General features: G+C 36.7%; 1 protein-coding gene across 1 annotated transcript; it reads right to left on the reverse strand.

The window, feature by feature from the left end:
- Positions 1-3,348: 3,348 nt before the first annotated feature.
- LOC132042547 (uncharacterized) lies at positions 3,349-4,224 on the reverse strand. Its single transcript, XM_059433074.1, has one exon. The coding sequence runs from the start codon at positions 4,222-4,224 to the stop codon at positions 3,349-3,351; it is 876 nt and encodes a 291-aa protein (XP_059289057.1).
- Between the last annotated feature and the right edge of the window lie 8,498 nt (positions 4,225-12,722).

The raw sequence follows: 12,722 nt of genomic DNA on the forward strand, positions 1-12,722 counted from the left end.
TATTAGCTGTTCAGTACCTTTCTAAGACATTTTGTTAAGTATATATTAGGTGTTCAGTATTTAAGTTATGTTCAGTACATTATGTTCAGTAGTTTCAAACAAGTCACAAAATCTAACAGTTGTTGAAGAAGTTGCAACAAGTTGATAGTTTGTTGCAACAAGTTTATAATCTGTTGCAGTAGATGCGTCAGTTGTTGCAATAGATGGGTTAGTTGTTGCGACAAATCTAACAGCTATTGAAGAAGTTGCAACAAGTTGATAATCTGTTGTAACAAGTTGCTAATCTCTTGCAACAGATGCGTCAATTGTTGCAATAAATATAATAGCTATTGAAGAAGTTGCAACAAGTTGATAATGCATTTACCTTGATGGGTCGGTTATTTTGCAACAAATCTATCAACTGTTGAAGAAGTTGCAACAAGTTAATTATCTGTTGCAACAAGTTTATAATCTGTTGCAACAGATAGGTCAGTTGTTGCAACATGTGGATAATCTGTTGCAACAAGTGGCTTATCTATTGCAACAGATGGCTCATGTTTAAACAAGTTACTTAGTTGATCATCTGTCTGACTTAGAATACCATCAAATTGGTTAGGTACATATCTTTGAACAATAAATATCATTGGTTTCCTTTGTTTAGATCTAAATATGAGTTAATCAAGTAGTTCTCATCAAATTACTCCAACGATCGCTCGATTTGGGAAGAATTCACTTAGTTGATCATATGCCATGACTCAAAATACCATCAAATTGGTTAGGTACATCTACTGAACAATAAATAAAATTGGTTTCCTTTGTTTAGATCTAAATATGGGTGAATCAGGTAGTTCTCATCAAATTACTCCAACGATCGCTCGATTTGGGAAGACTCATAATACCATCAAATTCGTTAGGTACATATACTGAACAATAAATATCATTGGTTTTCTTTATTTAGATTTAAATATGGGCGAATCCAGTAGTTCTCATCAAATTACTCCAACGATCGTTCGATTTGGGAAAAATACACTCAGTTGATCATATGTCCTGACTCAGACTACCATCAAATTAGTTAGGTACATATACTGAATAATAATTATCATTGGTTTCCTTTGTTTATCAATAAATATGGGTGAATCTAGTAGTTCTCATTAAATTACTCCAACGATTGCTCGATTTGGGAAGAATACACTTAGTTGATCATATGTCCTGACTTAGAATACCATCAAATTGGTTAGGTACATATACTGAACAATAAATATCATTGGTTTCCTTTGTTTATCAATAAATATGGGTGAATCCAGTAGTTCTCATCAAATTACTCGAACGATCGCTTGATTTGGAAAGAATACACTTAGAATTACCCATCTAATCAATGAAATTACAGTCTAATCCATTAAGGATGTTAGTAGATAAATATATTGATTACTAAATATCATTGAATCCCTTTGTTTAACACTAACTATTATTGATTCCCTTTGTTGAGCACTAAATATATGTGACTCATATCATAGCTGTTGCAGCAATTGCATAATCTGTTGCAGCAGGCAACATAGCTGTTGAACAAGTCATATCACTTGTTGGATAAAACACAACAAGTTAAGGAGTTTCTGTGACAACTCATTCCATTTGTTGTAAAAACTCAAAACACTAAATAACTTGCTGTAACAAGTCATGTCACTTATTGGAAAACCAAGTTAAGTAACTTAGTTGCTGCAACAAGTCCGGTTACTGGTTGGGAAAATCCCAACAAGTTACAAAGCTGTTGCAACAGAATTATTACTTGGTGGAGACTGTTAAAAAATTGCAAAACCACAGAACATACATCGGTGATTTGAGCAAGATCAACATATCATATAAACCAAGTTCACTAACACAAACAACATAATTTTCCAATATAAGGAAGAACAACATAAAAATATCATAAAATCCAATTTCACAAACACCAACAATAGTAATTATTATTACAAGACATTGCAAGATTAACAACTATGGACCAATTCAATTTGGGCATATAGTTTTTTTATGGCCAGCTGTTTTGCATATGGAGCATTTATTTTTCCTCGTTGCAAATGATTCCCTGATTCCACGCCTCCTCTTTGTCCGTCTTCTTCTCGGTTTGCTCGGATCAATATGTGGAGGAGGTATTTCTCTCTCTAAAATCTCCATAGGAACTTCCCAACATTCTTCAGAAGGCACGGGATTCATTTCCTCACAGTATACAATTATGTAATTCTCCACCCTATAATATGCAGATGGGTAGTCATAAATCCGCCTTCCAAAGTCTTCACCATATTGGACTCGAAGTCTTTGCCATAGCATGTGGACAAGGTAGTTTGTCCAGGTCAAAAACTCTACAAGTACAAGATCTTCTTTGCAAATCGACTGTTGCAATCGAACCGTAACCGATGACACTGAACTTGTAGTTGGCAATTTGATGGGCCAATAACTTATTCCCCAAGTTGACAAATTTTGATACTTTTTTTTTCCATTGAGGGAACAAAGATGGTTGGTGGGTGAATGAACTCCATACGCCTCTCATGAAATTTCTCAGCAAACCTCCTGTTTATGGAATCTAATAGAGCAGTAATGGAAAATTCTTTTTCAATATTGAACATTGAGTTCACCAACTCAGCAGCGTTTGTCATCGTAAAATTATACCTGAGAAAACAAACATATTAGTGTTGGAATAGGTGGCTCAGCTATTGGAAAATCAGAATAAGTACAATATCTGTTGTACCTATTAGTTGCAGCAGATGTGTTACTTGTTGGAAACAGAAATGTGCAAATACCTATTTTCGGGGCAGAATGCCCTGCTCCATCTATGGAATCCAGCATGTTCAAGATGTTCGGCGACCCCAGGAACTACACAATATTGAACATTGAGCTCACCAACTCAGGAGCGTTTGTCATCATAAAATTATACCTGAGAAAACAAACATATTAGTGTTGGAACAGGTTGCTCAGCTGTTGGAAAATCACAACAAGTACAATATCTGTTGCAACAAGTAACCTATTAGTTACGGCGGCAGATGTGTTACTTGTTGGAAACGAAAATGTGCAAATACTATTTCGTAAGCGAGAATGCCTATACTATCTATGGAATCCAGCATGTTCAAGATGTTCGGCGGCCCCAGGAACTAAATCTCTTATTTGATTGAAATGGTCATTAAAGACCTCAATATTGTATGCTTTTGCTGCTTTATAAAATTGAGATACGACCGCCCCACTGTAAAAGGTGGTTCTCTGATTTTCCCTAAGGTGCCTCATGCAAAAACCATAATGACATGTAGGGAAGACAATTGAAACTGCCTTTTTGATACTTGGATGTTTATAAAAAATTATGCACAACTCAAGGGTATCCTCTATTTAGCTTCTCATTTGTTCAAACAAATATTTGTACGAAGCATCACACTCCTTGTCCACTACACAAAATGCCACCGAAAAAATATGATTCTCCGCATCTTGTGCGACTGCTGACAACAACACTCCTTCATATTTGCTCCTCAAGAATATGCCATCGACAGCTATGACCTTTTTAATTTGCGCAAAACCAAGCATCCAAGCCTGATAGGCTACAAAAAAGTACTTGAACTTCCCACTTTCATCAACCTTCAATGCTGTTTTACTTCCTGGATTTGCAGAATGAAGCATATAACGGTACGCATTAAGCACCGCATGCCCGTGCTCATGTGTCCCCCTTGTCAAAGCCTTTGCAATCTCCATGCCCTTCCAGACCTTCCAATAACTTACCTTACAACCCAATTCTGTACGGATTGATTGACTCATATCTTTTGTTGATGGGCCTTTATCGTAAGGAAACCTATCTTTGAAGTATTCACCAATGACTTTCGCTGTAGCGTGTGGATTATGACTCGTAATGTGCTCAGAACCACATGTGTGATGCTTTATGTAGGTTCTGATAAAAAATCTGTCAGAACTTAAAAGCTTCACAGCCCTCAGCCACCACTTGCACTTCGGATGTACACATCTGAAGCAATACACATAATGCGAATTAATCACCTTCTTGATTTTGAAATCTTTCTTCAAGCAAGCAAGTTTCAACGAAGTTGCTAGTGCTTCCTTGTTCTTGAATGACATTCCTTTATAAAAACCTGTTTCATCATCTTGAACTTGGCTAGACTGTGTTAATTGTGTAGTGCCCACTGTATTGCTCGCAACTTCGGGTATAGGAATCTGGTCAGTCCCACTTCCATTATCTAGTATATCCACATCCACCCCCATCCAATTGATTATTTAACACATCTTGTTAGTCTTGAGATAAATTTTGGTTCTCTACCGGGCTTCCAACAACATATACCCTTAAAATGGTCCTAGCTACATCATTCAAATAAGCACGCAAACGAACCTAATCAATTATCTTAAATAGCAAGACCCTATGATTTTCAAAAGATCTGTGCATGTAAGTGATGGCAAGATCTTTCAGTTCCGCAATAGGTGATGATTAGGTTCACAAAATCATCAAACACAACATCTCTTTGACAGTCATCGCTATCGTCTCTAACATGTTACCACCCTTCTATCGCCAAATATATCGATTGTTTTTCTCGATCCATTCACCATGGCAATCAACCCCTATTGTTATTGAGTCCCCCGTTAGTGGTGTTCGAAGTACCTGAAGATATTTTATTTAACAAAAAATTGGTCATGAGAGTACATACCAAACTCTAACAAAATGAAACAGCTGCAGTAGTTGTTCCAACAGATTATTGACTTGTTGGAACAAGTGGACTACTTGTTGCAACAAGTAATCCACTTGTTGCAACAAGTCACTAATCTATTGGAGTCAGCTTCAGTTTTTTGGGGTATTGTTTCAGACTGTTGAAGATGTCCAATAGATTAGTGAGTTGTTGCAATATGTGCATTACCTGTTGCAACAAGTAGTCCACTTGTTCCAATAAGTAGTCCACTTGTTCCAACAAATCTATAGTCTATTGGAAGCAGCTTCAGTTTTTTGGATTCTGTTTCAAGCTGTTGAAGGTGTCCAACAGATTAGTGAGTTGTTGCAACAGGTGTATTACCAGTTGCAACAAGTATTACACCTGTTGCAGCAAGTCAATAATCTGTTGGAAGCAGCTTCGGTTTTTTGGGTTCTGTTTCAGATTGTTGAAGATGTCCAACAGATTAGTGAGTTTTTGCAACAAGTGTATTACTTGTTGCAACAAGTGTTCCACTTGTTGTAGCAAGTCAATAATCTGTTGGAAGCAGCTTCAGTTTTTTGGATTCTGTTTGAGATAAAAATCGAAGCTGACTCCAATAGATCATTGAGTTGTTGCAGGTTATTTATACAACAACGTATTTAGCAATAGTTGCAACAATTATAACAACCACATTATCTGTTGCAACAACTATAACAACCACATTATCTGTTGCAACAATTATAACAACTACTGTAAGTTTTGTTGGAAAATCAGTAGATTTATACCCAGATGAAAAATTAAAATAAAACAGCATTGTTTTACTTACCAAATGAGTGGAAAACACTTATGAAGTAATTCCCAATGCTACATGAACAAAATCCGGTCAAAAAATTACAAAATCGGGTGGTCTCATTTTTTTCTTTCTTGAGCAACAATGACGGACGAAGAAGAAGAAGAAGAAGAAGAAGAAGAAAGCAGAACAATGGAATGAGAGGAAAACACTTATGAAGTAATTCCCAGTGCTACACGAATGAAATCCAGTCAAAAAATTGAAAAATCGGGTGGTCTTGTTTTTTCTTTTTCTTGAGCAACAATGGCGGACGAAGAAGAAAAACAAGAAAGCAAAATAGTGGACGACAAAGAAGAAGAAGAAACCAGCTGAATAAGAAGAAGCAAGAAGAAGAAGCAAGAAGAAGAAGAAAAGAAGCAAAAAGAAGAAGAAAATAAGCAAAAAGAAGAGGCAAAAATGGTGAAAACGGCGCAAGCAAAAAGAAAATTTGGCGCGTTTTTTTTGTCAATTTGGGTATTGTAGGGTTTATATGGGTTGGGTCAAAGTGTTAAAAATAAAACTTGGGGGCAATGTGTAAAAAACAAAGCTTGGGGTCAAAGTGTTAAAAATATAACTTTGGGGCAAGTCAAAACTCCCTAATCACTAATTCAAAGTTTATCACCCCTACTCAATAAAAAAAACTAGAGTTACCCTAACTCAATTTTGATACTTTTTTGTCACCCTTAATTAAATGGCCCAAGTCACTAGTAGTCAAAATAATGTAGTGTATTTGCTCATACTATGAAAATTATTTTTAAATTATAATTACCCAGTTATTGGATACAAATTTCTCCCCTTAAATTGGCATTTTCGTTTTTAACAATCAAAGATAATGTTATATTAAGTTGAAAGTCAAAATATTATTTCAGACATGTGTCACTTAGGACACATTAATTTTCCACATACCAGCCAACTTATTACAGTTTTTTTCATCCAGAACTTTTAGCTACTATAGTACTAGATTTATCATATGCTAGGAGCTGCAAGACATAATTAGGGGGGTTAATGAAACGTTACATTCTTAATAGTGGACTTCTTGGGAGCTTCCTTAGCTAACTTGTGAGCCACCTTATTTCCTTGTCTGAAATTATATTGCATCAACAAATTTCTGCCTTGAAGCATTATCCTATCTGCAAGAGAGTATGGCAATCATGTCCATGATATATTACTTTAATCACATCAGTACAGTCTGTTTCTATTTCTAGTGGAAATAGTTGTCACGCCCCGAACCATGGCACGGGCGAAACACGGCACTCGGTGCCCTTGCATGTGACCGAGCGAACCACATGGCTTGCTGAATCATCATGAGGCATAACATGAGCGGAATATAACATGAATGCATGATGAGCCTTTATAAAACATCGTAAGTCATAATACTTAATAAAAATACTTGTTTAAACATGAGTGCGGAAATAACATGAATGAGCCAAAATGGCTATACGACGCCGAATGTCTGACATAACATAACTGACTTGTCTAGTCTATGAAACCTCTATCATGAGTCCGACCGGAAAACATACTTTATCGGGACAAGGCCCCCAAAGATACCTTAGATGCATAACTAATCATAAAACAAAAGTTGACTAAACCCCGAATGAGATGGGGCTAACCAATAAGCGATACGAATCTTTGTCCCTGCGGCGGATGTGTCGTCGTATATCGTACCTGCATCGTGAAATGCGAGGCCCCGGCAATAAAAGGGGACGTCGGCCACATTGAATGTAATTGGTATGTAAAGCAACTGAAAGAAATAACATGGGACATGGAATAACATGATAAGAACTGAAACTAAAAACCTGGACATGAACATGAGCATGAGCATGAGTAGATATATATATATATATATATATATATATAACATGGTAAAAATATCATAAGTAGGGAGAGTAATAACTTATAACCGATCCATGGTCTGGTGCTTGCGTCCCGCCAGCAGAACACTCAGTCCTTGCCAGGGAACATGAGATTTAATAAAATATGAAAGGATCCGATCATTATGAGAGATCGTCCGGGACATGGGTGGAGCGATCCTCATCCTACGGTGGCTACGTAGTTTCAGGCTATCTGAAGCCTTCCTCGGTAATTAAAGCAACTCCCAAAAAAACATGAACATGTAAAATAAGTGGCATTTGCTGCCCATGGTTTTCATGAAACATAACTTTCTTGTACATGGTTTTCATGAATCATAACTTGCTTATACATGGCTTTCATGAATCATAACTTGCTTGTACATGGTTTTCATGAATATAACTTGCTTGTACATGGATATCATAAATTATAGCTTGCTTGCATGAACTTGTAAAACATGTATAGTATTTTCTTGAAAATAGCATAATATATCATAACTAGCACGCATGAACCCATGGAATGAGATATATGGATTTTCATGGATTACGGACGGATTCTCAATAATCATAAAGAAATATTAAGAACTCAATGATGGAATTATAACAATTCATACATAGTATAATCATGGACATGGACCTAGGGTTATCATGAGCATGGTATAGAAACCCTAGTTTTCGTAAAGAATCATAATTTATGGATTATGAGGCGTGGGGAAGAACAATGATGTTCCCACACGTAGATAGTAACTCTACATACCTTGTAATGCTCCAAACTTGAATTGAATACTTTAACTTTAAAGAAGATTTCCAAAATCTTGAATTCTTGAACCTTGAGATGGGTTTTCTTGAAAACCCTAGTTTTAGAATGATAATTTCTTGTTTAGATTACAAGGATATATGTTAGAATGGAGTTGGAATAATTAGAATGGACTTACCTTGGTGTTCTTGATGAAGGGAGAGGGTAGGAAGTCGTTCTAGGGCTTGAGGGAGTGAAAAATAATGAGTTGAACTGATATGGATGAATATATACTGTCCTGTGAAATTGCAAATTACGACCTGAACAGTGCTGGTCGTAAATTCAGTTTACGGGCCGTAAATTGATTTACGGTCCGTATTTTGATTTACAGACTGCACTGCCTCTCTTCAGTAAAATGGCCATAACTTTTTATACAGATGTCCGTTTGACCCCCGTAAGATACCGTTGGAAAGGTATTTCAATGCTCTACAACTATCATTAAGGAAGTTTTCTCAAATTCCCAACACGTTTTGAAATACGGTCCGTAAAGTGAAATACAGTCCGTATTTAACCATATGACCTCAAAATGTCAAATTCCGGAATGTTCGAAATTCTTGGTTTCGTTTTACGAACATCGTTCATGGGCGTAAATTGGAATACGACCACTGTTCATGGGCGTAAACCACCATATCACAACTAAACGGAAAAATCTCAATTCCCACATTCTTTATCTGATTTTCTAAGTCTAGGATCGTGGTTAAAGCTTACGTTAAAGTACGAGGTGTTACAATACCTCCCCCTTAGGATCATTCGTCCTCGAATGATGGGTCATAGTTAAGAATATGGTTGAGCATGGCTGGAATACATGAATGTGAAGAAAACATAACACGAAACATGAGACATGAAAGGACGTGATTACATGGAAACATGAATACTGAAGCATGAGACATGAAACATAAGCGCTGGGTACATGACATGAGCGTGAAACATGAAACATGACATGATTACCTGGACGTGAAGAGCATAACATGGGACATAAATACATGAAGACTGGCTGGCATGAAAACATGAGTGCTAAACTTTTATAAGATACAAACACGTGTAAACATGGACATCAACATGAGATCTGAATGTCGAAAACATGATTGTTACAACATGAGGGTTGAATACTGAGCGCAGGTAGGATCTGAACACTTAGGGACTTGATCATAGATGTTCATGTGTTACCACGGTAAACATACGAGATAAGAGTACGACTTAGCCTCTGAATGTAAGTGCAACTCTGTGCGAATGAGATAGAGTTTAGTCATATACTAGGAATATGATTCTAACATAGGTATTCATAAAGCTCTAGCGTAGGCATGACATGATACATCAAATCTGAGTAGAATATTTTTGAGATAATTACCATAAAGTACTTGAAGGGATCTCACTATGAACTTGGAACATACCTTACTTCGAACCTTACCTTGTTCGCTCCCGAAACATAGATATGAATATCTTGGCTTACCTTGCTTATTATTGTAATTGGATCATTAAGGAGTGAGAGAAAGGGATCATTCATACGAATCAGACACTTCATCTTCGAAGATAGATGTGGCATGGGTACATCAGACTGAAGAACATAACATGGAACATGTATACATGGAAATGGGACTAATATGGCATAAGACATGAATACATGAGTAGCATGGCATGGGGCATGAGAGACACGGCATTTACATAAGTACTTCGAAGCTACATACCCTGACATTTAGACATTAGGTCATGAATATTGAAGTGTGAATAAGACATAAGTGTGACTTAAATGGAGTATAAGTTGTAGGCTTCACTCTTGAGTACTTAGAGACATAGGGATGGATAAGATATCACTTTTGGAACTTAGCTATACTTACAGAATGGGACATGGTTCAACATAGTTTACTCTTTGACACGCAAGTCGACACCTCATTATAAAATAAGACTAGAAAATGAAGGAAAGGATCATAGGCATGAATGCTTTCGTGCTCGTCAAGCACCTAAGTCATAAGTAGAAAGTCACCTTGAACTTAAACAGGCATATGTACTTCGGAAAAGAAAATGGCATTCTTTGTCTCAAGCTACGAGTCGCTTTAAAACAAAGAGCAGGAGGAACATAAGCATGAGTTACGTGTAATCGTGGGTAGGACATCCATCTTGACTTACTCTTATCATTACCTACCAACATCGTTATGCTATTTCTATATGTGGATACTCAAAGAAGTCAGTCGTGGGCACGAGTACGTGAGAAGGTAGGTAGCATATCTTTGGAGTTGAAATAAATCATTTACCTAAGGCATTTTTCCCTTGTTCAAGGACCAGGTGGGCATTCCATAGGATTCTTAGTCTTTAAACTATTGTGTTACCTTCTCCTCAATCATTATCAAAATCAACATCATATTCGGAAAGCACTTATAAGCTAGAACGTGGTCATGGGTATAAAAGCACGATAGATACGTGAGACATGAATGCAAAGCCTTTAACCTTGGACATGAGTACAACCTGATGTGAGAAACATGAAAGAACATTCCCTTGCATAGCTTACTATCGTATGGAGTCTTAATTCTTATATCTTAAACATGGAGTGTAAAACTTTAACAAGGGTATAAGATAGGTATGCTAGGCATGTGTAGAGTACGTTTGGGCATTGTTACTACATAGTGCATGAATTATTCTAGAATTGGAAACGTTATACTCTTAAAACTCGCTATTCGCTCTAGAACTTTATCTTATAACATAATTACCTAGTACTTGATCTCAACAGCATGACAAAGATCACATTCTACGCTCCTTATCTTGGCTACATGAAACTGTGACCCTCTGACATAATCTCCTTAACACCTATCAACTTACAAAACACATAGTTTATACTGGCACCTTATCGCACGATCTCCCCCTTAGTTCAAAAGCTGACGTTTAAAGCCTGTGGATCCCTCGAGTTAGAGACAAGTGATAATCTAGTGGTTCCACTAATTTCCTCTAAAATACTAACAACTCATTTCTTTGGCTTACTTCAAGCAATACTAGGAGAACTGGATTACTTAAATGAATGGGTTTCTAATGTACATGACTAGCATACTAGCTTTGTCAGTCTTAGGGGAAACTTTTTTTTTTTTTTATAGCACTTAAAGGCTTTTTTTCTGCATCTTACTCTCTTACTGCTTAGATGGTTTTCTTCTTTCACCCATGTCTATACCTCGAATTTAATTTAAACCCTTCGGGTTCTAACACGCCTTCGGTGTATTTAGACGGTTACCCACTCACTAGTGTTAACTTGACTAAGTAACTCAAATCATACTTCTACTAACTCTGCTGAAAATTTCTATTTCACTGTATCTACTCAAACTTACTTACTATGCTTTTGTTAACCACTTGCTAGCATCATATTCTCTAATTCTTCTCTGAGTACTAAAGTGAAGCATAGGGTTATTTCTAACTTTCCTCCTCATCTGACTCTATTCTGGGGTTGTATACTATCCTTCTGAACTATAGACATGGATCATACTTAGGGAAATTTCATCTGTCTCAAATGAGAAATTGGAACAACTAACCCCAAACTCCCTATACACTTTCAAAATTATATCATACTGTAAGACTAGTTTAACATTCGAGGATGAATGTTCTAAAGGGGGGAGGATGTTATATCCCGTATTTTGTACATTGGGATATTCCGAGCTAACCGCGATAAGTTAAGGACAAGGCTATTTTCCGATTGTGTTTAGTGCACAAGTTGCTTAAATTCTATTGGTGTGAAAATATTAAGGGAAATTAGAAGTTAGTTTATTCATGGTAATTATTTTATGAAATGAAAAAGGCCCTAAGTGGCCGTGGGGCTTGGGGTGGGCTCCCACCTATAGCTTGGCCAAATTTGATTGATCCAAGCCATGAGTGGGGCATGTGCCCACTTGTATGAATTATATATGTAGACAAGTGATGACAAACAAATCATATTCATCATCTTCACAAACTTAAGAAACTTGGAGAAACTTGGAGAAGCCATATTCGGCCATGGCCTAGCCGAACAAGAGCCTTGAGAATTGATCAAAAAAAAAAATCTTCTAGTATTCCAACCATTAGAAGGTCCTTAGTAACGTGGGGTAATTGTTGGAGCAATCAAAACATTCATTCTTGCAAAGCACAAACCGTAGCCAAGTTGAGGAACTAAGTGGTAAAGGTAAGGTTTAATCTTCTTTTACATGTGTTATGGATTGTTTGAACATGTTGTAGTGTGTAGAAATGGATGAAATTCATGAAACTTTGTGTGTTGGGTGGTGGCCGTATATGGGCTGTTTTGTATGGCATGGTGAACAAAATTTACTTAGTATTTTTGGCTGTTATTGTTGTGGATTCTATGATAAAAATGAAGGTTTAATGGTTCAAGTTGAGGTTGTAATCATTGTGGGCTGTTTTAGAAGCTAATGTGATTTTAATATAGTTTCTTGTATTTATGAGAATGATGTTGTTAACGTGTGGATTGTTGGTGTAGTTCATGAATTTGGAAGAAAGAAATGTGTTGTTGTTGTTCCTATTGAAATTGGGAGGTTTCGGGTGGTGTTGCATATTGGTTGGGCTGTTTTGAATGTTGTGCGGATTGTTTGAAGTGTTCTTGAGTCTTGTTTGAATGATCTCGGGTTAGTGCTTGAACGGGTGAG

The sequence above is a fragment of the Lycium ferocissimum genome, unplaced genomic scaffold, assembly GCF_029784015.1.
Source record: "Lycium ferocissimum isolate CSIRO_LF1 unplaced genomic scaffold, AGI_CSIRO_Lferr_CH_V1 ctg16071, whole genome shotgun sequence".
NCBI classification, from domain to species: domain Eukaryota; kingdom Viridiplantae; phylum Streptophyta; class Magnoliopsida; order Solanales; family Solanaceae; genus Lycium; species Lycium ferocissimum.

Bases quoted from the DNA above. Each gene is read 5' to 3' on its own strand.
- LOC132042547 (XM_059433074.1), bottom strand. From the start codon at position 4,224: ATGGGGGTGGATGTGGATATACTAGATAATGGAAGTGGGACTGACCAG.